The sequence below is a fragment of the Lissotriton helveticus genome, chromosome 2_1, assembly GCF_964261635.1.
Source record: "Lissotriton helveticus chromosome 2_1, aLisHel1.1, whole genome shotgun sequence".
Lineage (NCBI taxonomy): Eukaryota > Metazoa > Chordata > Amphibia > Caudata > Salamandridae > Lissotriton > Lissotriton helveticus.
This window is the reverse complement of record NC_136059.1, coordinates 803,689,973-803,715,243: the sequence shown is the minus strand read 5'-3', so window position 1 is coordinate 803,715,243 and position 25,271 is coordinate 803,689,973. Positions and strand designations below refer to the sequence as shown.

The 25,271-nt window shown below is 45.2% G+C and overlaps 1 protein-coding gene across 1 annotated transcript in view; it reads right to left on the bottom strand.

The window, feature by feature from the left end:
- The window catches only part of LVRN (laeverin), a 663,539-nt gene that overhangs the window by 355,324 nt on the left and 282,944 nt on the right, over window positions 1-25,271 (bottom strand). The window contains exons 7-9 of the mRNA XM_078675542.1: window positions 11,678-11,821; window positions 5,873-5,938; window positions 5,665-5,730 (exon numbers count right to left, since the gene is read on the bottom strand). Of these exons, the coding sequence (XP_078531668.1) occupies window positions 5,665-5,730; window positions 5,873-5,938; window positions 11,678-11,821 (276 nt within the window). The remainder of the gene's footprint in view (window positions 1-5,664; window positions 5,731-5,872; window positions 5,939-11,677; window positions 11,822-25,271) is intronic.

Below are 25,271 nucleotides of genomic sequence, written 5' to 3'. Positions count from 1 at the left end.
CCCAATCCCCCTTTCCTCTCACTCCTCGTGCTTTCTCTCTCCTCATGGTTCCTGCTTCACGTCGTCTCTGAGGAGCGGTGTAGGTCATTGTGAGGAAACGGAACAGCCTCTGTTTCCTTACAACAATGTGGATCGTCTACATGTTTTTTAGAACGTATGGTCATTTACCATACATACCTTTACAACAAAATTCGTTGTAAAGGCATGCGTGGTAAATGACCATGCGTTCTAAAAAAATGTGTAGTACTGACTTTGCGATATACAACGCATGCGCGGTAAAGCATGCGTTGTAATGGTATCGCAAAGTAAAAAAGTTGTTGTAACGGCTGTTTACCGATCGAAGCTGGCCCCTGTTCTTCAGTGAGAAGTTTATTTGATTAATTAGGAGGAAGGAATTCGTTTTTTTTACCAAAAAGTGCATTCCCGGCTGTTGTATTGTGAAAGTGTCCGCGTGGTCTGGTTTCACTCCCGGTGAGGGGGTGGAAGAGTCTGTTTGGATCTAAAAGAGTTCTGTTCTGGGGCCGACGCAACACATCATCAGAAAACAAAGCTAAAGGAATGCATCCTCCCTGAAGTGTGGAGCAGTGCCATGAGAGGTCAACGAGTGTGCGTCCCACCTCAGTATGACCTTACCACGTGACCCATGTGCCGCCTCCAGGGTACAGGAGGCAGAAGCGGCATCGCAGGTCCTCTTGAAGAACGTTGTAGCACTAATTCTACATTTTGGTACTAGGGCATTTTAGCTTTGTTGTTCCTGCCAGATACAAAGAGAAGATCCTGTATTATTCAGTGCCCTCATTACCTTTTTTGTGAGTTGTGGTGCTTGTCACTTCGCTGCCCCGCTGGTGCACACGACTGGGCACCCCACCTCGTGTGCCATCTACAGGGTCTCTGCCCTCGGATCACTGGTTTCGGTTTCTGGAGTGGCAACATAAACAGTTGTTCCCAAAGGACTAACCTGAACACTTAGGTGAATATGCCCTGAACCAGCATTCCGCTTCTTTCCTAGCTCTACCACGTCGACAAGGACGTCATAATAGCACAGCTCCGCTCGCGACACCGTATGACATCATCGGGGCCATAGGAGGACCTCATCGGAGTGCAGACGTTAGTTCCACCCCTTTTTTCCGTGCCACCGAGGCAAACAGGCGGACCGAGACATTTTCACATGTCTACATAGTATAATAAATATATATATTCACTGAAAAAACATAGGTTTCAGGCACGTTATAGTTAGAAATTAACATTTAAAAAACTTTAGAAATTCACTAAAAAAACAATAGGTTTTCGGGGCGTTATAGTTAGTCGGACATTTCACCCATACAAAACCATAGAACTTCCCCCGTTATAGTTAATTCAGCTAACTATAACTTGTTCGCCCACAATGCACTGCTGATGACGTCACATATTAGTGACATAACTCATGACATCACTGATGACATCTCAAATGGCATCACTGATGACATCACTGATGACATCATTCAGTGAATGTGTATTTTTCTGAAAATTAAATATGTTTTATATATGTATATCTCAAGGTCGATGGAAGAATAAATGGGTATATAAGTGTCTAAATGGATGATTTTTTTGGTAAAATTGATTGTATAACTGACTGATTAAGTGTATCTTAGTGAATACATGGGTAAGTGAGTAATGTTTAAATATGTAAATATCTGTATCAGTCTCTCACTTTGTGTATAAGTAGCTGCATAGGTTGGTGAGTAGCTACATGAGTGTCTATATGAGTGTTTAGTGATTAGTTGGTTTTTTGAGTATCAGTATGAGTGTCTGAGTGTCTGTATGGTTCGGTGGGGGTATTACTTAGTGCATAGATGCATGAATGTGTGACTCACTGTTTGTATTTGTTGAAGACAGCATGTGTGCAGGACTGTATAGGTGGATGAGTGTGTGTATGTATGTGTTACTGAGTGAATGACTCAATAGTGTCTTTATGAGTAATTACATATGTTTTAAACTAGTATATGTGAGTATTGGAGTATATAAGTGAGTATATGTGAGAATGAGAGATTGGAAGAGTTTCTGTACAAATAAGTAGGTGTTTCTATAAGTGATTGTTTAAAAGAGTAAGTATGTGTAAGTTTCTGTAGAAGTAAGTGTGCTAGTGTGTGTATAACTGTATATGCAAGTAAATGGATGTTTGATACTTTGTTTGCTTGTGTGACTATGTGTGTGAGTAACTTTATGGATGAGTGGCGGTGTGTAACAGGATGTATAGGTGTATGAGTACATATGATGAGTGAGTACATGTATGAGTGACTGTATAGGGACTGTTGGTGAATGAGTGGATGTGTGTGTAGATCTTGAAATTACTGAATAGGTGTGTTGTAACTGGTATTGGTAAGTCCATTGTTTTGAAAATGTTAGTTTGTATTTTTGAGTGTGTGTATCAAAGGTTATATTAGGGTGAGAGAAGGTCTGCCACTCTATCACAAGGATGATGTCATTAGTGATGTAATCAGTGATGTCATTTGAGATGTCATCAGCAGGCGCAGTCCGTCCTTTTGGGCGTACGGGCGTAGCCCTCCTGCCCGCAGCTCCCTCGGCGTCTTTGAACTTCAGTGAACTGAAATTCAGTTTACTTAAGTTCAAAGACACGGCGCGCCGAGGGAGAACTGACAATCCTGTCAGTCAGTATGACGTCAGACCGCCCACCCCTTCAGAGTCTGAAGTGGGTGGGCGGGCTGGCGTCATGTTGACTGACAGGATTGTCACCAGGGGCATCAGGCAGCAACACAAGTGCGCATGAGTGGGGACGGAGGGCGAATTTTTGCACCGTGCCCACTCATGCGCACTTGTCATTTTACCTTTTTGCGCATGCCCATTAGGAGCCCTTTGGCCTCCTAATGGGCGTGCTGGGGCAAAGGGAAACCTGTGCCCCAAGCCATGACTTGCGCGCCAGGATTGGCTGAGAGAGGCTGCCTGTGCCGACGTGAAGGCGCCAAGCCAAGGGGAGCAGAGGTGGCGCGGACCGGCTGACACTGTGACTGAGTTAAATTTTGTTTTTTAATTTAATTCCCTCCCCCCCCCCGCGCGAGGCGCGACTGTCCTCCCAGCCAAAGGAGCAAAGGGTCACACGCACTGTGATGTCTCAAGCCACACACAGAGGAGGGCGAAAGGGCGAGTCAAGTGTCGTTGAAGCGGGCGGGAGAAGTTGTTAGTGAGTGTGGCAGAGTCAGACTAACTATAATGTTTAACACTATTACACCTCACTGCTGCCGCTTCTGAACAGTGTCGTTATTGCCAAATTCAGCGCTGCTATGGGGAAATTGAGGGTTCTAGTTCTGCGCACATGCCCAGTGAGTCCTACTCACTGAGTGTCACACACGCTGCGCTAGTTCCACACACAAGGTGCGAGTACCAGGCACAGAACGATGGTGCCATGATGCGCAGACTCAGGCGTCCACACACAAGTGAGTGAAAGTGAAAATGCCGCACACAGACTGAGAGTACCACACACACTGGGTGAGTCTAGACTCCACCACAGGTGAGAGAGTTCACCACGTTTTTTGGGGAGAGCTGCGCAATGCTGCTGTAGAGCTGTCCAGACGAACGAAGTCTGTTGCTGCTCCAATGAAGAAACAGTTATTTCCCCATTCCAGGGACACACAACCAACGCTTTGCTTTCCCTTGAAACTGAAAAATTATTTAAATCTAGACCTCCCCTCTACTTGCAAAAGAAAGAGGAGGTAATTTCCAAGGAGGAGGAGACCGCTTTCGTGGCGCACAGTTTGTCTACATACAAGCTGTCTTTGCCACCAGGCGATGGGCAGAATGCGTATTGCTGCCTTGAATGTCCACATATCTACAAAGAATGTCCGCCATCTTGTTCGTGTAGAGAGTGAGACACACTGCTAAGAAAGTTAAACGTGGAGCAGGAGCACCTGAGTAGAGATATCATTGGACACTCGGCAAACTTTGGTTTATTATTAGTTTGAGGCCACAGCACTCTGTTATATGAAAGATTCGAAATGTGTATCAATAAATATCCAAATGTACTCATGCAGAGATTTTATTTGAAACAAAACATTGTATATCTGCCTCAGTGCTATTTATAGAGTGCAAAACTCTAGATATATGCTTGCCATAAACGCATGTTGACCGAAATCCATCATCAACTAACTTTCTGTGTGATTATATATTGGATAATGATTGCCATAATATTGTAATTACCATATAAGAGTGTGCTTCGAAATATATAGCTCCTAGGTAATGTGGCAGACCCTGAATTATTGCAATATTACATGATGTCCCTCATAGACCTGACTGAATATTGTATGGCTTCAAGCCAATGTATTTGATTAATTGTGCTATCATTTCCACCAATTAGACCCATTGTTATAAAACCAACTTTGTGGCAGTATCTACATGTTGTTATATCATATGACATCCCTTTATTTATGTAATAACTGACTTTCGCAATTGCTTTATTAACCTGCTTGCTTCTCACATTTGCTTGGGAATGCACCATTTACCCACTCTTTTAAAAAAAAAATCTCGGGGGAGAACCCCACCGAACCCTCTTCAGATGTTCGAGCTCACTCGCGACAGTGAACACCGACAGAAAGTTTACGCCCCCACCACTTTCAAATGTTACCAGCTACCACTGGTCATCAGTGATGTCACTGACCATGTCATGAGTGATGTAATATGTGACATCATCAGCAGTGCATTGTGGGCGCACGAGTTATAGTTAGCTGAACTAACTATAACGGGGGAATTTCTATGATTTTGTACGAGTGAAATGTCCAACTAACTATAACGCCCCTGAAACCTATGTTTTTTTCAGTGAATATATATATGCATACACACACACATACATACAGCATTATATCCCCCCGGGCAAAGCAGTGCACTGGGCCCTGCCTACACAACCACTAACAAGAATAAAAATGTTTATTAAAAAATTAGGGTTAAATTCTGGTCTGCATGGGGCCCCCTATCCTTGTGTGGCCCCCAGGCAACTACCCAGCTTGCCAATACATTAGGACAGCACTGATGGAGAAGGATCATCAGGGAGGGATTGGAGGTTCAGGAGAGCAGCAGATGGCTTGACTTGTGGAGCACTGCATGCTTTCCTTCATCCTTCTGCACTGTCAAGCGAGACCATAAAAGTGCATGCCAGCTCTTTACCAAGGACAGATAACATTTATAGCACAAGTATTATCCCTCTAAAATGAGATTATATTACACTCATAGGAAATGAAGTATTGCACCTCACCAAAAAAACACGCCTGTAGCTAGTGCACTAGTTCTTTTCACGAACTAACTTTCATAACCAGACAGCATCACTTTTAGCAAGTGAATAAGGCATAACCTCTCACCCCAAAAAGCAATTATATTTATGCCGTGTGCAATGTCCTGTTGCCTTGCTACACACAACATTAGAAAAAACACAATGTTAGGAGCAATCAACGTCATCAACATTTGTATGCTTATGGAAACAGGGTAAATTGTAAATACATATAAAAAGAGAGCAAGATCAACAATCATTTTCAATGCTGTTTTCCATATTGTGAGTACATTACATTGCGTTAAACAGCATATATATTTAGAAGAAATACTTTATAAATCACCAAGGACTACATACATACTATTATGATTTCACCTAATGCGAATTGAGTTTGTGAATATTGGTCAAAGTACCATTTGTAACTGGCTCCATAGATTTTCCTGGTCAACATTTGAGAATGCAAACGCCTTCAAATAGGACTGTGACAAAACAAAAACAAGAATCAGTATTTTTTCAGACCAAATAAAGAATGTATATGATCAAAGTAAAGACATACACATTGTTATTGTTAAATTGAGAAGAAAACCTGCTTCAAAGTCCAGAAATACTTTCTAAACTCACGCTGAGCCCCTTGGTAAACAGCTTCTCGGTCATAAAGCTGGCAACCATTCTGATAAATGACGCCCCCTATTGAACAAAAGAGTGTGACATGTCAGTTATTTAAACCTTCCACTCAAAGTATTTTTTAGCAGCAGCATTGTCCCTTTCTTGAATGCATATTCTTAGTAAAGAGTCAGGACCTGATTCATTCATTCATTTTGTCTTTATTTCATTCAATGTAGATCATAAAAGTATACAGCAATTTAACACATAAAAAGCAATATTCAGTATATAAAATATAAAATCAGTACAATTGATCTGTTGCAATGAATTCAACTACAAAGAATTTTAAAATCATCAAATGCAGTTCATTGACCTATTGTTAGCTGAATGTAGCGTTTACGAGTGTGCCACATTGCAGTTAAAAATGTTGCCACTGCAAACACGATTGGAGGAGATAAATCTGTCTTTAGTATTCTGTAGGCTGGAAAACAGTACCTAAAGCCAAGGTTTTTAAGAAGTGGGACAAGCAAGTATCTCCTAGGTCTATGGTAAGCTGTGCAAAAGAATATAATATGCAGATCAGTTTCTCGGGGAAAAGAGCATGCTGGGCACTGTGTTGTAGAATGGGATTTTGCCCAGCGGTCCGTGAATGCCCTAATAGGGAGAGATCCATAACGCCACTGCATAAATAATTTCCTTGTAGGGCAGGGCTAATGCTGTCAAGAGCAGGCTCTAGATGGTATGAGTCTTTGATTTTAATGAACAGATTGGTTAAAGATCCCTCACGTGTACTCTCAGTTGCGACAGATAGTTTGTGCTCGTAGAACACCCTGGAAAGACATTTACTTGGGATCCTACCGCATGCGTTTCCAGGATCTAACCACAGTTCCGGTCTTCCCAGTGTCTCACAAATTTGTCTGATATATCTCAACCATGGGATTTGTCCAGCGTTAGGTAGGCGTAAGATCTCTTCAAGCTCTGACCTATAGTTAGATAGTTCTGGCTGGGTCCAGATTTTGCGCCAAAAAGTTAAAGGTTTGAGTCCCAGTTCTTCTGTAATAGGTCTGAGACCCAGATCTAATCTCATCGGAAGCAGTGGAGTGCTAGGTGGTAGGGCTGCCAGCTGCCTGATGAAGTTGTTTTCGCTAATCTGCAAATTCTGGGCAGTTGCATGTCCCCATAATTCTCCACCATAGGTGACTGCCCCTCTTGCCTGCATTTTATAAATTTGGAGGAGGGGGTCAAAAGGCTTGTAAGTCAACCCACTTGCCATCCTGCAGATACCACCCGTTAGCTGGGCCAATTTCATGTTTGCCTTGAGTCGGTGAGAGTCCCATGTCATGTTCTGATTAATTGTTACCCCCAAGTATTCAAAGATGAAGACCCTCTCGAGTCTTAAAGACCCTATGGTGGGATTCGAGCGGGTTGAGGATGGCGGGTTGAGGATCATATATTTGGTTTTTAATGCGTTGATCTCCAGCCCGCGCTCGACGCAAAAGGTCGAGAACCCGTCTAGTACCCGTTGAATGCCCATTGGGGACTTGGACAGCAGCAGGGTGTCGGCCGCAAACATGATAGCGGGCGCCCGGTTGCCATTGAGCTTAGGGGCATCAATGTCACTGAGCCTGTTCAGGTGGTCGATTACCCCGTTGACAAAGAGGCAGAACAAGGTCGGCGCAAGTACACAGCCCTGTCTTACCCCCCTGTCAACGGGGAATCTTCCCGAGAGTGCCCCCCCTCTGCCGCACCTGACCCTGGCGAAGTTCCTCCTGGTGTAATCTTATGAAAATTGACAAGATATCAGCCGGGATACCTAGGTCCGCTAAAACGGACCATAATTTATCTCTAGGGACTAGGTCGAAGGCTGCTCGCAAGTCCACGAAAACCGTGTACAAGCTGCCGCCCTCGATACTCGCAGTCTTCCAGAACAGGAGGTTCGAACGGAAGATCTGGTCCGTAGTTGAAACCCCCTTTCTGAAACCGGCCTGAAGGGGACTTAGGATGGCAAATTCCTCGATCCAGTTGTGGAGGCGGTCGAGTATCAGTCTACCGAATAGTTTCAGAGAAACATCGATAAGACTGATAGGTCTGTAGTTGCTGGGAGCAGAGGCGATCCCTTCTTGTATATTGGGACAATCTCTGCGCCCAGCCAGGTACCTGGTACCTCCATGCCCCTCAGGATTGCGTTAAAGATCGTCATTAAATATGGAACCCATACATCGGGTTCCTGCCTGAATAGGTCACCCGGTAAACCATCAAGGCCAGGTGCTTTACCTGATGCCAGCCCAGCAATCGCTACTCTTACCTCCAAGTCTGTGAAGGGGTCCCCTTCTGAACAATCGCTGGGGGAAAATGAGGGACCAGATGGGGCCCCGTCAACTGCCCTATACAGGGATTGGAAATGATCTTGCCAAGCCTTGGGAGTCATGTTAGGTTCTATAGCCGAGGCTAGCTCCTCAGACCATTCACAATACGCCAGAATTTGCGGGAATCCCTGGCAGCTAAGGAAATGGTGAGATTTTCCCATTTGTCCTGCTCCCACTCTCTCTTGGCGTGGGCAATCAGACACTTATAAGCCTTTCTCATAGCTCTGATCTTATCTTTATCCTTACCTTCCTTAATCGAGATTAACAAATCGGTTTTTGCCTTGCGGCATGCAGCGTTATACCAGGAGCGGCGGATGGGTCGGCCGCTGCCACTTTTTACAGTCGAGAAGAGGACTTCGGCCACAGACTTGATTAGGTCTTCGTGCAACAGCCACAGCTTTTTGTTTGCGCCCTGAATGCTGGTTTGTTCCGCAGCTGCACAAGCCTTTTCAAGTATGGAGATGACCCGGGCGTATAACTCTCCTAACTTTTCTGGACTAGAGGCCAATTTCTCCCACCTTATCCTACGTCTATTGTTGGTTAACACAAGCCCTTGCGCAGAGGCCTCTGCCTCTGCCCCCCTAGCCTCTAGGCCGGGGTGGGAATACTCTAGTTCCAGTGCGTTGTGGTCGCTGTCCTCCCTATTGATCACCCGGAAGTCGATGATATGCGACCACAATGCACGTGGAACCAGAATGTAGTCGAGTCTTGACTCCTGCCCATCTTGTTATATGTGCATTTGGGGGGGATGTCAGAATGTGTGCGTCCGTTACAGGCCCGCATGCCATGTTTGAGAGTTAAGGATGTGATTTGGATGGCCAGTGGAGTCCATGCTCTAGGGGCGGGCGCTGCCGATTGGGGTACTAACCATAAAGCATCCTGCTCCTGGGACAATCCATCTAATAAACCAGAAAGCGGTTCAAAATGGGAATTCAAATACCCTCGTATCAGGAAGGCGGTACCCTCAGGAATTTCGTTTAGGGCTGTCGATAGCTCCTCAATGGTGCGAGATTCTTGTGAAATGCCCACCGGCCTAGAGTAAACATTTATCAACAAGAGTCTGCTCGAGTTTGGCCACACCAGCATAACGCCTAGGATGTCCTCTGTGGCTAGGGGAAATAATGTTGCCCTGCATCCCAAGTCTACAGCCACCCATGTTGCTAGACCTCCCGAGGGACGCCCTCCTCCCCCCCACTTTGGAGGCTTTGAAAATGCTGCAAAACCTGTGTCAGAGACATCCTCTCTCGCCCAGGTTTCTTGAAACATGCATATATCTTTGCCCTTGACGAATAGACTCCAATCCGGGCAATTCAATTTATTCCCCAAACCTGCCACATTCCAAGATAATATCTTTAGGAAGGGAGGGTTGAGGCTCGGGATTGGAGAAGGAGAAGAGCCCGTATTGGGTTCGGTCATCTCTAATGTATTGTTGTCGGAATTTTCCCTCTGGACAACTATTGCATTATTCAGAGCTGGTGGGGTCCCAGCAAGGATTTTGTTTACCTCTCCACAAATATGATGCTCCTTACGGTGGGCCTTTCCCCTTATGTTGGGAGTGCATTGTATAGGTGGAGAGACCCTAGGATCACTTGTGGCCTCCCCCCTCCCTTATCCACTCTGTCAATCTACCATGTCCAGGGTGCTGTACCTGTTATAAGTTGGAAAATAAGCAGGCTGCTGAGCTCTAGGAACGAAGAGGGCTCCTCTTTCTCTTTCTTCCCATCTTCCCTCCCTCCTATGGACTGTTTCCCATCCCTCCTCTGCTTGCACGTGTCTTAATGGTGGGTAGAAGAATGATAGAGGTAAGGGCTGGATGGAAGTCCCTAGGTTGGGGTATGACCAGCCGCATATGTGTGAGACGGTCATGGGGTCCCTAAAATTGATTAGGACACAATCTCCATTAATGGATTTCCTGGTGTTGCCTAACCATGGTACTCTCCTTACCATAAGGACCTCACTAGTTATTCCTTGTGGGAGGGGCCTATTAATGGAGAGCCAGTTCGCCACCTTATTTTTCAAGGCTGCGACGGGTTCTTTGATAAATGGTTTTAGCTCTGGGACACCAGCCAGAATAACAGTGTATGGGCTTGCCTCTGGTGGTAGGTTCATTGGCCTATATTTTTTAATATTGCCCTGCTCGCCCTGCGAAACTTCAGCTGTCCTCTCAGATATGCTGGGAGTTGCGACTCGAGTGGTCTCTTGTTGGTTTGGGGTGTGAGATATAGGCTGTTGAATTTGCGTAGGCTTAGGGGCTGGACCAGCTTCCTTCGCTAAAGAAGCTGGTGTATCCTTCTTATTTCTAATCTCCCCCCCACCTCTGGGTGCTTTATTGTCTTTTTTAAGACTGTCAGCTAAGAGCACCGTTGCCTTTTCAATGGTCGCTAAGCTAGCTTCGATCTTGGAAAGTCGTAGTTCAAGTGGGTGTAACATTGACCTCAGAAGGATACCTATATAAGAGAGTGTAATATCCTCATCCCCTACAGTTACACTGGGGCATGGGGGTGACTGTTCTAGTGTTTGAGTAGGTAGTGGCGTGTTAATTTGCGAAGTGGTAGATCCCTTACTAGTTACTCCTGATTAGTGACCCTCTGCCCTAGGGTTGTGCTTCGCAGCCTTGGCCTTTCGCCCCCCAGTATGATGTGCACCTCTTTTTCTTTTGGGATAGCTCCTTCCCTTTCCCCCTGGGTAGGATAGGTGGTTCCAAGGGGAGTGCCATCCGTATGAGCCATAATGGCTATAACAGTAGTGGGTGGTGGAGGGGGCTGGTGTAAAGGTAGAAGGCTTGACTCTTCGGGGGCGCTAATGTCAATATCAGTAATATGAAGAGTAGAATTTGTTAGATCAGGTGTATCAAGCGTGCCGCTGGCCCCCCTATTCCCAAAGTCTGTTGATACACAGTCTAGTCTCTTTTCTGGGGTAGTTGCGTGCGCTAGGGGACCCATAGAGGATCTCCTTACCCAATCAATTTCTTGCGATATGCGCCTCTCGAGAATTGTAATTTCATCAATAAGAAGGGAACCCGCTTTTGCAAAGTAAGTGTCCAAAGTACCTTTTGCCGCTCCGGCGGCTAGCGTGGTCTTGCTCCTAGTCTCTCTTGCGGCCATGGTCCGAGGATCAGAAGACATGGTAGGTGAATTGGGAATATGTACCAGGGTACAAAGTCCAAGGGTTAGGACAGTTCTATCTTTTTTGGCAAACAATGGTCAATTTACACCAAAGTGTAAGTTTACCTTTATGAATCGGGCCCTCACAGTAAAGACATTAATCTTGCACTCTACCAAAAGGCATATGAATGAGGGATGTTAGTGCACGCAGCATGCAATATGAGAGACTTAATTCACTTATCCACCCTCACCCATGCTGTAATAAAAGCCTTTGTCAGAGCTACACACAATATTCTTCAAAGTGGAGCAGTGTTGGGTGTCCAGTTGTTTTAGAACAGATACAAGCCTCTTACCTTGGAATATGTAGTTACATCAAATAACGGTATAATGTGGTTTGTTAAAATAATATCTTCCTTTTTCACAGACACTGTTCTTGGGGATATCCTGCCATCTCTCGTAAACATACTTTGTAAACGACTCAGCAGGAATAGTTGATTCTAAAATTGAAAACAAACAATTTACAATTAGAGGGGAAACTCTATTCTGTAATTTTTTTAACCGTCAACTCATGGTAGAGTGTTATAATTCTCATTATGTAATCAGTATTATGCTCAGCACTTCATCAGAGGGAATGTTTGGTCTTAATATTACATGCCAGCACTTCACCTAGAAAATATTATTCACAGTCAAAAGGGAAACTTCAGAAGTAAAGGAAGCAAATCCGTGTATGGTTCCTACAAGGATCCTACCAGAACAAGATCAAGCAAGAAGTACACAAATGTTGGCTCTCAAAAGATCACAAAGGGAAAGCGCTCCCACCACTGACCCACAGGAAGTCTAGTAGGAGAGACCAGCATATGTCTTTCTTCAGCGAGGGGCAGCGCTGGTGGAAAACCCCAACCTAAGTCATGTGTACCCTAAAGAAGCAAAGACCAACCCCTACACTCAAATCCTGCGGAAATAATATAAGCACAGAGAGCAAATTATGATGGCATCACACAATTTGAAATTCACAGAGCCTTCTATCCATCAGGTAATCAGCTATCCACACTGCTGATCCTTGTCGTCTACATATCATAGGAACAATCGTTCAGCAGGCAGTCTCGATAACATCAGTTTAGCCAGAATAATCGAGGAATGAGGCATATTATGCCACTATAAAACACCAAAAATTCAGCATTTGTTTTTCATTTTTTTCCATGCAATTATACGTGCCACTTACTAGAGCAAGCCTTCTGTTCATAATTATTGAGTCTGTGTATGAGCATACCAGGCGGCTCTCTGACCATGGTGCCAGTTTCTGGGTGTATAAGTAACTAGGTCTAGTTTCTTTGAAGGTCTCTCTTGTTTCCTTTTCGATTGCCCGAGGAAAGGGCAATCAACACTTTGCACTTAGAATGTACATGAAAGGTACGTAAGAGGTTCCAAGTTGGGAAAAAGCTGCAAAGGGCATAAAACCCGCCATGGCAATATTAGTGGTTCATGATTAAAGATGATGATGATACAAGTTTTGATAAGTAAGGCACCAACACTGCCCTAAAAGACGGACAATAAAGAGTACTGCATAAGGTCTTTCAGGAGGAATATCCAACAAGTGATGCTGCTGCAGAAAAAGAAAATGAAGACCAAGGGCAAAAATAATGTAGAACTGGGCAATGAATGCAATGACTTTGACAGCAAGCACTGGGAATGTGACCATCGTGGTTATGGATCAGTGCTCCGTCCATCATCTTGTTGTGTTTGCTTTGTTCACCACAAGTTGGCAGTGTTTGCCGAGGCATGGGTCCCTTGCTCCCTTTGCCACTGGATTCAAGCTAGCCTGTCTGATGAGAGGTGTTACCCTGAAACCAGTCCCAGGATGCTTGCTTCTCGTCCAGGGAAGACCTCGCCTGGCAGTTCATGCAGGGCTGTTCCCATTAGGAACAGGGTCACTACTGATTTACATATGGCTGGGTCTGAACTGGTGTGGCAAAGTGAGCTAAAGAACGATAATGGATTACACCCAGATCTGTGACTTCGGGTGAGTGTCTGAAACGTTTCAGTGCTCCATCCATCATCTCCTTGTGTTTGCTTTGTTTAAAGTAAGTTGGCAGTGTATGCCAAGACGTGGGAACCCTGCTCACTTTGCCACTTAGCCTGGCTGATGAGCGGTGTTACCCTGAAACCAGTCCCAGGATGCTTGTTTCCGGTCCAGGGAAGCCCTGGCCTAGCAGTTCAGGTTGGACTGTTTCCATTAGGAACAGGGTCAAGACTGATTTGCATAGGGCTAATTCTGAACTGGGGTGGCGAAGTGAGCTAAAGAACGATGACGGATTAAACCCAGATCTGTGACTGGGGATGAGTGTGAGTGTCTGAAATGTTTCAGTGCACCGTCCATCATCTCCTTGTATTTGCTTTGTTCTCCGTAAGTTGGCAGGGTATGGCCAGACGTGGGTCCCTTGCTCACTTTGCCACTGCATTCAAGCTAGCTTGGCTGATGATGGTTGTTATCCTGATGCCAGTCCCAGGATGCTTGCTTCTGGTCCAGGGAAGACCTGGCCTGGCAGTTCAGGCTGGACTGTTCCCATTAGGAACAGGGTCAATACTGATTTACATATGGCTGGGTCTAAACTGGGGTGGCGAAGTGAGCTAAAGAACGATAATCGATTAAACCCAGATCTGTGACTGAGGGTGAGTGTCTGCAAAGTTTCAGTGCTCCGTCTATCATCTCCTTGTGTTTGCTAGATTACAGGCTAGCAATGCCTTCTCATTTGGAATAATTGCACTTCCTCAAGGCAGTCAGTTATAGAAGAAGAACCTCTGGGCTAATATCCTTCCTTCTATTCAGTCCATCACCTTGCACCTCACGCAGAGACAGCAAATAAAAAACTGAAGCAGAAGCCAGATGGGCAGAGCAACAACAAAGTCATCACCTCACACCAAGAGCAGGATCAAAAACTCTCTGCTGCACCAGAGACTGTAGAATTTTGGGGGGGTGGGCAAGATGGCGGCCGCTTAGGAGGCCGACAGCAGTGCTAGCTGGCTGTGGCAGAGTGTCAGCATAAATGGCAGGATCTGAGATCCATCTAATCCTGGCAGATCACGCATTTTGATACCCCTCCAGGACCCCCCCCCCCACGCCCTCCACCTGATGCAGCAACCCCGCAGTAAAAAATGGTTAAAACGAACCGAGCTGCAGCTAATTAGGCATTTTATCAAAGAGTACCTGCTACGGTTTCTGCAGCAGCTGGTGAGAGGCAGCTCGCCGATGGCTCCAAAAGTGGTGGCGAACGCCGCTAAGCCGGCGGCAGTGGCAGCAATGCGAAAAGCCCGCGGTGAAAGTACGATGGACACGGCGGCGCGGGAGGGCTCTCCCAGCCACCCGCAAAAGATCCTCTCCCCGGACACACCAGCGCTCAGGAGAGGAAGGGGCGGAGCAACCAGTAAAAATCGCTCGCAGGTCCTTCAGTAGCAGAGCTGCTCCTACGGACGAAGGATACGCAAGCAGGAATAGAGGCGGCAGCGCCGGTGTCAAGTACCGATAACAATACAGTAGGAATTGAGAAGAATGGGACTTGCCGTCACGGCAAAGAGGTGAGCCTCGTGGTCACCCGAGAGGAGTCCCAGGGTGGCTCAGATGCAGGTAACCCAAACAGCAGTAACAATCAAACTCAGCAGCAGGGAGATATGTCCGAACCCTTCTCCGCGCTGGGCTGAGGAGCCGGGTGATAAAAATGACGAAAATTATTTAGCTGCACCACCAGAGGAGATAAGCACTGTGGAAGTAGGGAAGTCCCCCTACCAGAACATTCGTCTAGTTTGGAACTGCCTGGAAGCAGCAAAAGTGGCAGCAATAATATTAATGGCAGCAGCAAGACATTGAACGGTAGGAATAAAGTGGGCGGATTAGAAACGGATCATGAAAAGGTGAACCAAATCAGTAACCAGCCTAGTTGTGCCGCCACTGAAGTAAATAGTGGGATTGTATTAGCTGTTATAACGGACCAAAGCAGGGTTGATGTAGATAAAGATAAAGATCCCAGTGACTGCTTCTTCTTGGTATCAGAGGGTGCAGAATGGTCAGCCGATGTCCTGAGTACATCTCAGGGGGGCAGCAGCCTAGAATCTGATCCTGAGGATAGTGATGAAAATCTCCCTTCAACAACTAAAAAACTAAGAAAACAGTTTTACAGAGTGGTATTCAGAACAGGGAGAGGAAGAATTTGAGATGGGATTATTCATCAGCCTTACCACTTTCTGGTTCGATCCCAGGTAAATCTCCATTGGTGGTACCAGAAGGGGTTCCCCTACATTGGATACAATAAATCAAGCTATACTTGGGCATGGAGAAGAGACATGACAAGACAGCAGGAAAGCCCAGACAGGGATGAGGAAGATGCAGGGGGTTATTAGGAAACTGTCTAAAGCATGTGCAAGTATTGGGGATAGAGTGACAAATCTTGAAGAAAGAATCAGAATTAGATGCAACAAATGCCGTAGCCCAGGTAGAGTCACAAGGATCGCAAATAAAGGACATCCAATGGAAACTTGAAGAGTTCGAAAATCGACAGAGAAGAAACAACCTTAGTGTGTTGGGGGTCCAGGAGGCGTCCGACACCAGGTTGTATATAATCGATCTCTTCAAGGAAGCTTTTCCGGAACTGACTGGGTGGAATTGGGCAACAGAGATACAGAGGGCCCACCGCATTCCGTTTAAATTACGAACACCAGCAAAAGAAGGCGACAGACCATGGGCTATATTAGTGTTTTTGGGGAATTTCATTTTACGCCAAACAATTTCTGATAAGGCAAGGCCGGATTCTAAAAGAACTTGCAGAGGGGTCTCATTCTTTGTACGGCCCGATTTTTGCCACTCCACAGTGGAAAGGCATTGGAGATTGAGGCAATTTATTAAGCCCTTTCAAGAAAAAGGTGTTCAAGCGTATCTTATCATCCCAGCTCAGCTCAGGATTATCAATCAGGGGAATACACTCTACTTTGCGTCAGAGATAAAAGCAAAAGAGTACATGGACTCTCTTGATAAATTAAGGTGGTGGGGTTAGTGGAAATTGTGGGTCCGATGGAAGCTGGGGGAAGGGGGGGTTGGGGGAGGGGGTGAGGGGGGGAAGGTGTTATAGTATAGTTCATTTGGGTGTTAGGATAGCTACATGGAGGTTTTAAACATGTATGTATATGGTGTATTTGGTGTTTGAAAAAGATGCCCAGCTCCTAGCTCCTAGCACCGCATACATCACATGCACAGACTAAGGTCTGAGTGCCTCGGTGAGGTTTTTGAGGGGTGGAGGGTGGGGTGGGAAAGGGGGGGTGGGGTGCACATCACTTAGAAGGGGGAAAAATGAAATTACCTGGTACTATACTTTGTGCATATGGATTCAGGGAGTTTTTTGGAGGTATCTGAACTGCGGAAATTAAGGACAGGGGATAAATTACAAAGAAATAATGGGGAAGCTTAAGGTATGCTCTATTAATATTGGGGGCCTGAATGACTGGGGTAAAAGACAGAGGGTGGGCCATTTTGTTAGATCGAATCAAATTGATGTGGTCTGCCAACAGGAGACTCGCCTACCCTGGGCTAAAAAACACCTGCTTAACATTAGAGGATATGCATGCTGGCCTGCTCCACGCAGACATCTAATATCAGAGGAGTGGCTATATTGGCTAAGTCTAGTTTGGGGGGGGCAGACATCACCTTGCAGATACATATGGTCGGTGGGTACTTGTTGAACTTGAGTTGGGTTTTACACTCTGTACCATATATGGCTCCAACCAGGATGAGACTGAAGTTTTTGATAATTTGGAAGTAGAACTATTGAATTGGTCAAGCCCCCTCGTAGTCTACGGGGATTTTAACATTGCAGCAGATCTCACAGATGTTGGTATGAATACCTCTTATTTGGGCCGTAAGCCGAGGGTATTTCGAGCTTTGAGCTCATTGATTAAATCCCATGGGTTGTTGGATGTGTGGGGGGAAAAAGAACCTAATAATCCGTATTTCTCATACCCCTTTAAGAAATATTCCAAGTTGGACTATTTCCTTATCTCAGCTATGGAGGCAAGCAGAGTAGGAATTAAAAAGTTACTGAATGTCATCTCCGACCACAATCCACTAATTTTACAATATGATATTGATACTATGACCAGGCCCCCTCTAAGGTGGACCTTTGAGAGGGGACTTGCAGATACTAAATTCAGGGAACATTTAAAGATTTGGGCTCAAAATTTATTTGATATCAATCAATATAGTGCTTCCTGAAATGTGGTATGGGACTCATTCAATCAGCCTTGAGAGGGGAGGCGATCAGCTACTCTGCCAGGCTGAGAAAAGAAGTTAGGGCTCAGAATGAGGCAGAGGAAGTGCATGTGAGGGACATTGTTGGGGGGCGTGAGGCCGCTGGAAGCCAGCAGATGATCCTTGTCATTAAAGCTGAGTTAAATGAACAGGTTGCTCAAAGAGCAGCTGATGAGTATCATACGTATAGGGGTATGATGTGTGAGACTGGGGAGCAGGCGGGCAAACTTTTGGCTCTAAGGATAAGGCAGGAGCGTAGCAGGAATGTTATAAAAAGTATATGTGAGGGGGAACAGGAGTATTCAGATCCAGATGATATTCGTAATGTTTTTAAGAACTTCTATCAAGCTCTATATAAAGAGGAGGCCAGAGCAGACTTTTCTAGTTTAACGTTTGATGATTTAGGTCGTACATTGACTGACCAGGATAGACTGGCGGTAGATGAAGATCTCTCACTGGAGGAAGTAGTTAAAGCACTGCAGGGTCTAGCGCCAGGGAAAGCTGTAGGACTAGATGGTATTCCACGGGAACTATATAAGTGTCTACAGGATGTTATAGCCCCCATGTTGGTGGATCTAGTTAACGGCATAATCTGTATGTGAGAAAGGACCCTTTGTTAGCCGCCATAATCGTGAACTACACCACCCAGAATGTTTGTCCACAGCGGAGTCCGGAGCCAGAAGGAGGAGTCGAACCCGGAAGACGACGCGAGATGCAAATAAGAAATGGCGTGACCCAGGAAGAGGTGTCTTGGACCAGCAGGAAGGAGGAGCTGAAACCGGAGGAAGACTCGCGCGTGGAGAAGGACGCGGAGGATCGAATCCGGGACCAGGGAGCCGAGAGCCAGGACAACGTTCCAGAGAACGAGGAAGCGGGTGAAACCGAAGAACCCTGGACGGAGGAGTGGTGGTATCCCCCGGAGGAAGCTGAGAGCGAGCCGTGACTCTGGAGAGTTACGGCGGGGCCGGTGAGTGACACCGCACTGGGGACACTGTTACGGGAGGTGGGAGGTATAGTCTTTGTGCGGGTGTGGGGAGAGAGTATAAGCGGGAGGATTTAAAAAGTCTTGAAAGCTTCGAATTGCATGTATGTACGGCAGCCCCTTTACTCAGTCATCCTATTATGGTATTCTTGTACGTTTGCACGACTCTTGACCTGATATTGGCATACTGTTACCCTCTGATCCTATCTCACGGATTTAATGGAACACTTTTCCCCCGCCCCCCATTCACGCCTAGTCCTTAACTCCTTACTACCCCATCACTATCCTTTAGTTGCCTTCCTGAGCACTACCGGGTGTAGGGGTCGGTTACATATCGTTGACCCAGAACACTGACAGGCTCCATTCTTTCTCTCCTTCCGGTGAGCCTCCGGGTGAAGCCACGTCAAGGACGCGTCAACACCCCAACAACCTCGTCTCCCATCCGAAGAGGGAAGACCAACGCTGGCATCCCCACTTAACCCCTCAGGAAGTGAGAAGACCCCAGAAGAAGAGACTTTTAACCCTGTAGTAAAACCTAAATCTGTGTCAACTGACAATAAAGAAACTCCTATTCGTCAATATATCCAGCCTCCGCGTCTGTATATCCGCCCTGCCCTACCACACTGTACTAAGGGCATTCCATATTCTTGGAAAGATACAAACATAATTGTGTTTCATAAAAAAGGTAAGCCCAAGGATCGCGTAATGTGGAAGTATTTATGGGGGATATTGGAATGTAGGGGCTTCAGACCTAAGATAAGGAGAGCGGTCAAAGCTATGTATGCCGATCCCAGGGCCAAGATTCAGCTGATGGGAGGCAGCTCGGAAGAAATTTTAATTTCTCGTGGGACATGTCAGGGGTGCCCCTGTTCTCCGATTCTCTTTGCCCTCTATATTGATCTGTTGATACGTAGGATATTAAGCTGTGAGGCTATCAAGCCAGCAGTGTGTAAATGGCTTGAGAATAAACTATTGGCTTATGCCGATGATTTGGCTATAACCACTACAGATCCAGCTGCGGCTATGATAGCTCTCACACGGATAGCTATGGAATTTGGTAGCTGTTCCGGTTACCTCCTGAACAAAAGTAAAACTCAAGTAGTTTGCACCAACAACGTGGTAAGACAGGATGGGAGATATGTCGACTCTGCAACCTATGTAGGGGTTAGGATAAGTCCTGTAATTAATACAAATATCGAAGAGAACTTTGCCCCTTTGGTTGCGTCCATAATGAAAGAGTTAAAAAGAATAGATACCATTCATTTGTCTAAATAGGTCGAGCCAATGTACTTAAGATGACTATGCTCCCTAAAATTCTATATCTTTTCCGCTCGATCCCTCTTGTGGTAGGTGAGGGCTGGATAAAATCTATAGAGTCAGTATTTATGAACTTTATTTGGCAATACGGTAAAGTTAGAAGATCTATGAGGTATCTGTCTCTACTACAAGAAATGGGAGGGCTATCTGTCCCCAATATTAGATTTTATCACTGGACCTGTTTATTGAGTCAGATGGCGATACTATTTGGCCCTGCTGTTAATCCAGCCTATTCCCCCTTTGGAAGTGTTATTCCTCCATCTATTTTTTAATTGCTTTTGGGTAGAGAAGCTTATGGCCTTTTGTTACGTAGGACAGATAGACATTATTATAGTAAAACTCGATATAAGGTATTGGATGGAATCTGGAGAGTCTGAAAAGTTTGTCAGAAAATAATGGTAATTCCGAAAATTAATTACTATACGCCTCTCTGGAATTCCAGCATTTTCCCGCAATTTTGTAATGACAGGATGGGAAGTGTATGGGAGCAATGAGGAGTCAGAAGAATAGGGGATATTTTTGATACCGATACAGATAACCTGATGATTTATTTATTTTTTTAATTTATTTAAAGAGTTTTGTATAGCGAGAACAAGACCCTTGGGTATCAGAGCGCATTACACTGCATGAGGTAGAAATGAGACAAATCTTGTACAGTAAGGCTATACACAGCGATATGACATACGCAAATTCGAAGTCCCTCCCAATCACGGTTTTAAGTATCTCCAAATCTGCCAAACGCTTATGGGTATTAGACCTCGTATCCACCCAGGGGGCAGAATAAATATGATTGATTGCCTACTAGGAGGTGGAACTAGAATTAAAATGATTTATAGGTCACTAATCGAATCGATACAAGATGATATGGAGAAATGTGAGACTTCCTGGATGGGGAAATTAGGGGATCCGGATGTCGATTTAGACAAAGCAGTACAACTAGCGGGCAAATTGTTTCGCTCCATGAATTTAAGAGCACAACATTATAAAACTCTCTTTAATTTGTATTTTACACATGCTAAGTTATTTCAATGGGGTAAAAGGGAGGATGACAAATGCCCAAGGTGTCAGGAAGGGCATATGGTACATATGTTTTATCAATGTGAAAAACTAAAGGAAATATGTGCTGAGATTGAGACGTTTTGGGAGGGGCTGATAGGTATCAAGATCAACCGATCCTCTACCCTTATGATAACTGGCTCTGACAGTAATTTGGCCCTTGATAACGAGGAGGAGGCCTTTGTGTTTATATGTGTGGTAGTCCTACGTATTTTGCTGGCGGCAGGATGTAAGGACAGTTTAGCACCCACCTACCAGATGTGGTTAGCCAGGCTTATGGGAATTCATAACATTGAGTCCTCTCTGTATAGTCAGAGAGGTAGGAGGATGAGGGAGATGGGTCTATGCATATGGGCCCCCCTTACGGTCTGGAGGGAGTCCTGTTTTTAGCTTACCTTATTGTATATATATGAATTTTTCCCCTGATTTTAGTACACTAACTAGATATTTATATAATATGTATTGCTGCCGATTTTGTAATCTTTAAATATGCCTATACTTATGTATTGAGTATATGAAGTTTTATTGTATTGATTTGCGTATTGTATTGTACCAGGTATTAATAAAAAAAAATAAAAAAAAAGATCAAAAACATGTTGCGTCAACGCCTGTAAATGCGGGGCCAAGAGACCATTCTACTGTCTCTGGTGAGTTTCACTCTCAGCTGTAACAAAAGGGCTGCAGCGCACATATATTGACAGTACATTGATGTTAGGTTATTTGTCCCTTCCCTTAACCCCTTCCACGCTCATGACGAGCTGGGCTCGTCATGAAGTAGTCTCCTCGCACGCTCATGACGAGCCCAGCTCGTCATGTTGTGTGGGATTTCCGATTTCTCAGCACAGCAGGGGAATATGCTGAGCATCCATGTGGTTAAGATGGACGTTGTCATAGCGTGTTCCAGGTATTGCTAGTGGGAATGTTCAATGTTCTATCAGCTTTACCAAGTTATTGCAAATGATATTTGATTGGAGTAGCTAAGCTTATGACGTTATACATTTGGCACACGCTTCTGACCTAACAAAGCATCTGTCCAGACAAAAGACAGACTTGCCATCTACATTTCCAATACATTCTATCCCAGTTGGTAAAGCACTTACACCTACATTGGCCCTTGGCAGAATCTGGAAATCACTGCTTGACCTCTTACCACTTCACCCATTTTTCTTGTTACAGTCCTTACTAAAAGAGTGAGTCTGACACCCTGAAACAAGTAGACATGAGACCCCAAGGCATCAATAGAAGCATCCAGATGCTTTTCACTGTCCCGTAGGTGTCCTTTTGAAACTAACTAATTCATTATTGATTGTACAGTGTGTCATTTAAAATAAACTCCATCATTATTGAGTTTCCCTGAACTTGCTTCCTAAGCAACCCATTGGGTATGTAGGTGTGCAGGAACCTGATGTGGAAGCTGTGGAACATTACTGAAGCCAATAGGCATTTTCATCAAGGGCTCACTTTAAGGGAACCTGTATTGCTTTTGCATGTATGCCATTTTCCTTCACACACAACTTCTTTGTGCAATTCCATTGTAAGAATGAACATTGTGCCGCTGGGCCATCCCACTGCTTTTCAATCAGCCATTTAAATTTCTCTTTTTTATTTTTATGCAAATGTTTTGGAGCCGCTGATCTTGAGGGACTGCAAATTAGTGCTTACCAATTGACACCCTTTAGGTGTACCCTGAGACGGGAGACCCTGCAATGGTCTCCCAATCTTTTAGTCTTAGGGGTAGCCCCATGTGACCACCTCTGCATACGTCCAGGCTCATGGCAGCATTCTATACAAGCAGTAGCTGAACACAGGGGAGATGGTTCCTTCCTTCCTAGTGTAAGATAAGTTTCATGGTTTGAGACAGAGTGAACCCCTTAATTTTTCTTGTATGCTTGTTAATATTATGCGCATTAGTTTAGTGGCGGCTGCCTCGGAACCGGGGTGATGAGGCAAACAGGGGTGGTGGTGAGGTGTAAATGGATGAAAAAAAGAATTATAAAAAAATTAACTTACCTTTTCCTTGCCACTGTCTCTTCCGTCTTCTTCTGGTCTACTACGCACCGGAAGCACAGAGGATTCTGGAATTTTCCAGCCAATCACAATGCTGCAGAAGCAGCATCCTGATTGGTCTGTTTGGACGCTCAGACAGTGCCTAGGGAGGCTGGGCATGTTCCCCCATGGGGCTGTGAAACACAGCTCAATGAAGAACATGACAAGTGCTCATGATGGTTTGGCCGGCCCCAGAGGGCCGGCCAAAGTGTCATGTGCACTTAGAGGAGTGCAAACCACTCATCACTCTGCTTGGCATCATGGAGCCAACCCTGCCCCCACCTGGCTCTGAGTGCCACATAGAAAAATAAAATGATAATAACGTCTTGTTAACATCGTTTTCATTTTCTTTTGTGCACGGCTTTAATAGCAGTGGGGAGCCACTCCTCCACCTTAATGGAGAAGCCGCCACTGTTTGGTTTTGCAGTAGCGATCGTGAACATTGGAACCTGTACTCACGAAGATATTTCATATTCACGTTGGTGTACATGCACTTTTGGTTAGCTTCTGCTGAACACACATATCAGCATGTTTCTAAGTATGCCCTTGGTAAAATAGAGGACAGTCCTTACTCTAGTTTCTTCTTCCCCCACTGTTTCTTTATTTATAAGTATCTCTGGAAGGAATACACAAAGATTTCATTTGGGCAAGTCTCTGGAGACTATATCCGGCGAGCTGAAAGTAGGAATTGTTCACTGCAGTGCATTTTAGGACATGTCTCAACATGTCCCATCTGTTTATCTGGATTTTTAACATTTGTGGAAATCACTGATGTTTATTGGCAGTGTGCTGCTACCTATCTGCCAGAACTTGGCAGTATAAATTGGAGTTTCCCTCCACTTGGACACATACCAGCATGCTACTGCTAAAGCATGACACTATGTGCTCCCTGTGGACAAGCTTGAAGCCACTAATACGTTTCTGCTGGCCTTTCATGCTCTGCTGATGACCCTGCCTATGTGGAATTCCAGGCAGTCTAAGGATTATAGAGATTATGCACAGCCCTTTGAAGCTCTCTGTATTCCCTCAGCAGAGATTATATGTTTTTTTCCTTAAGAAATGCAGATAAGCTAAGCAGTAAATCTTGTGGCAAGCACACTCACACACTGCATCAACTTATGTTATCTTTGTTTAGTCTGCTGCTATGATGGGTGTACCACAGCCAGCTGTCTTCTGATCTGGCTGAAACCTATGTGGTCTAGAGCAAGCGTATATATAAGGTTTTTATTGTGCGCTTAATTAAAACCATTACAATTTTTAAAACACATAGAAAAACACAAAATATCTGAAATCATAATGAAAACACACATAGTTTAAGACATTATAATAATCTAAAAACAGTCATATTGGTATTGTTTCTTGTTGATCAAATAGAACAAAATGATAGTGCCAAAAACCCAGATGAGCAGCAGTGAAAAGGTGAGGCGGAGGTGTTGAGTACAAGTACTGACAAATGGGATAATTCTCAGTTGAGGGTGATCTAAGCAGAAGATGACCTGATCCGCGTTTAGCTACTGGTACTAAATCGGGTGAGAGCATCTATTCGTTGGATGAGGGGTACAGTCCAACCGAAAAAACTACCAGGCGGGCCATTGAACACAATTTAAATACACACAGGAGTCAAGAAGTAAAAAACAAGCTTCAGAATGGGGAAACTGTCTCATAAAGGGGTGGTGCAATGAGTAGTAGCAGCAAGTTATTCGTAGAGAGAGCCACCTGACCTAAATTGAATAACAATAAAATCACTGACAGATGTTGAAAAAACACCCAAAAATTGATGAATGTCAGTCACACTTAGGGGCTCATTATGATAGCGGATAATCCGCATTCTCCGGGCCGGCGGAAGCCACCGCCGGCCCGGAGTATGCAGATTATCCGCCGCAGTGACTTGGAAGACCCACCGCCAGATCAGGATGGCGGTGGGAGTGCGTGTGGACCAGCGGCGGACGGCAGGTCCGTCCGCCGCTGATCCGCGGTGTAAGGAGGGATATTTGGTGACGGTGTCTGCAAGACACCGTCAACCAAATCAGGATTTGCACAAACACATGCTTTTCCGCGGCGGCTTTTCCGCCGTGGAAAAGCATGTGGACTTTGGCTTTTGGGGGCCCGTTGCGGGCCCCCAGGGTGTCGGGGGGGGTGGGGGGTGCACATGGGGGGTACCCATGGTACCCCCCAACATTTACATGCACAAAGCGGCAGGCACCGCGCGGTGCCTGCCGCTTTGTGCATGTAAATGTAAAACATGCAGTTTTAACAT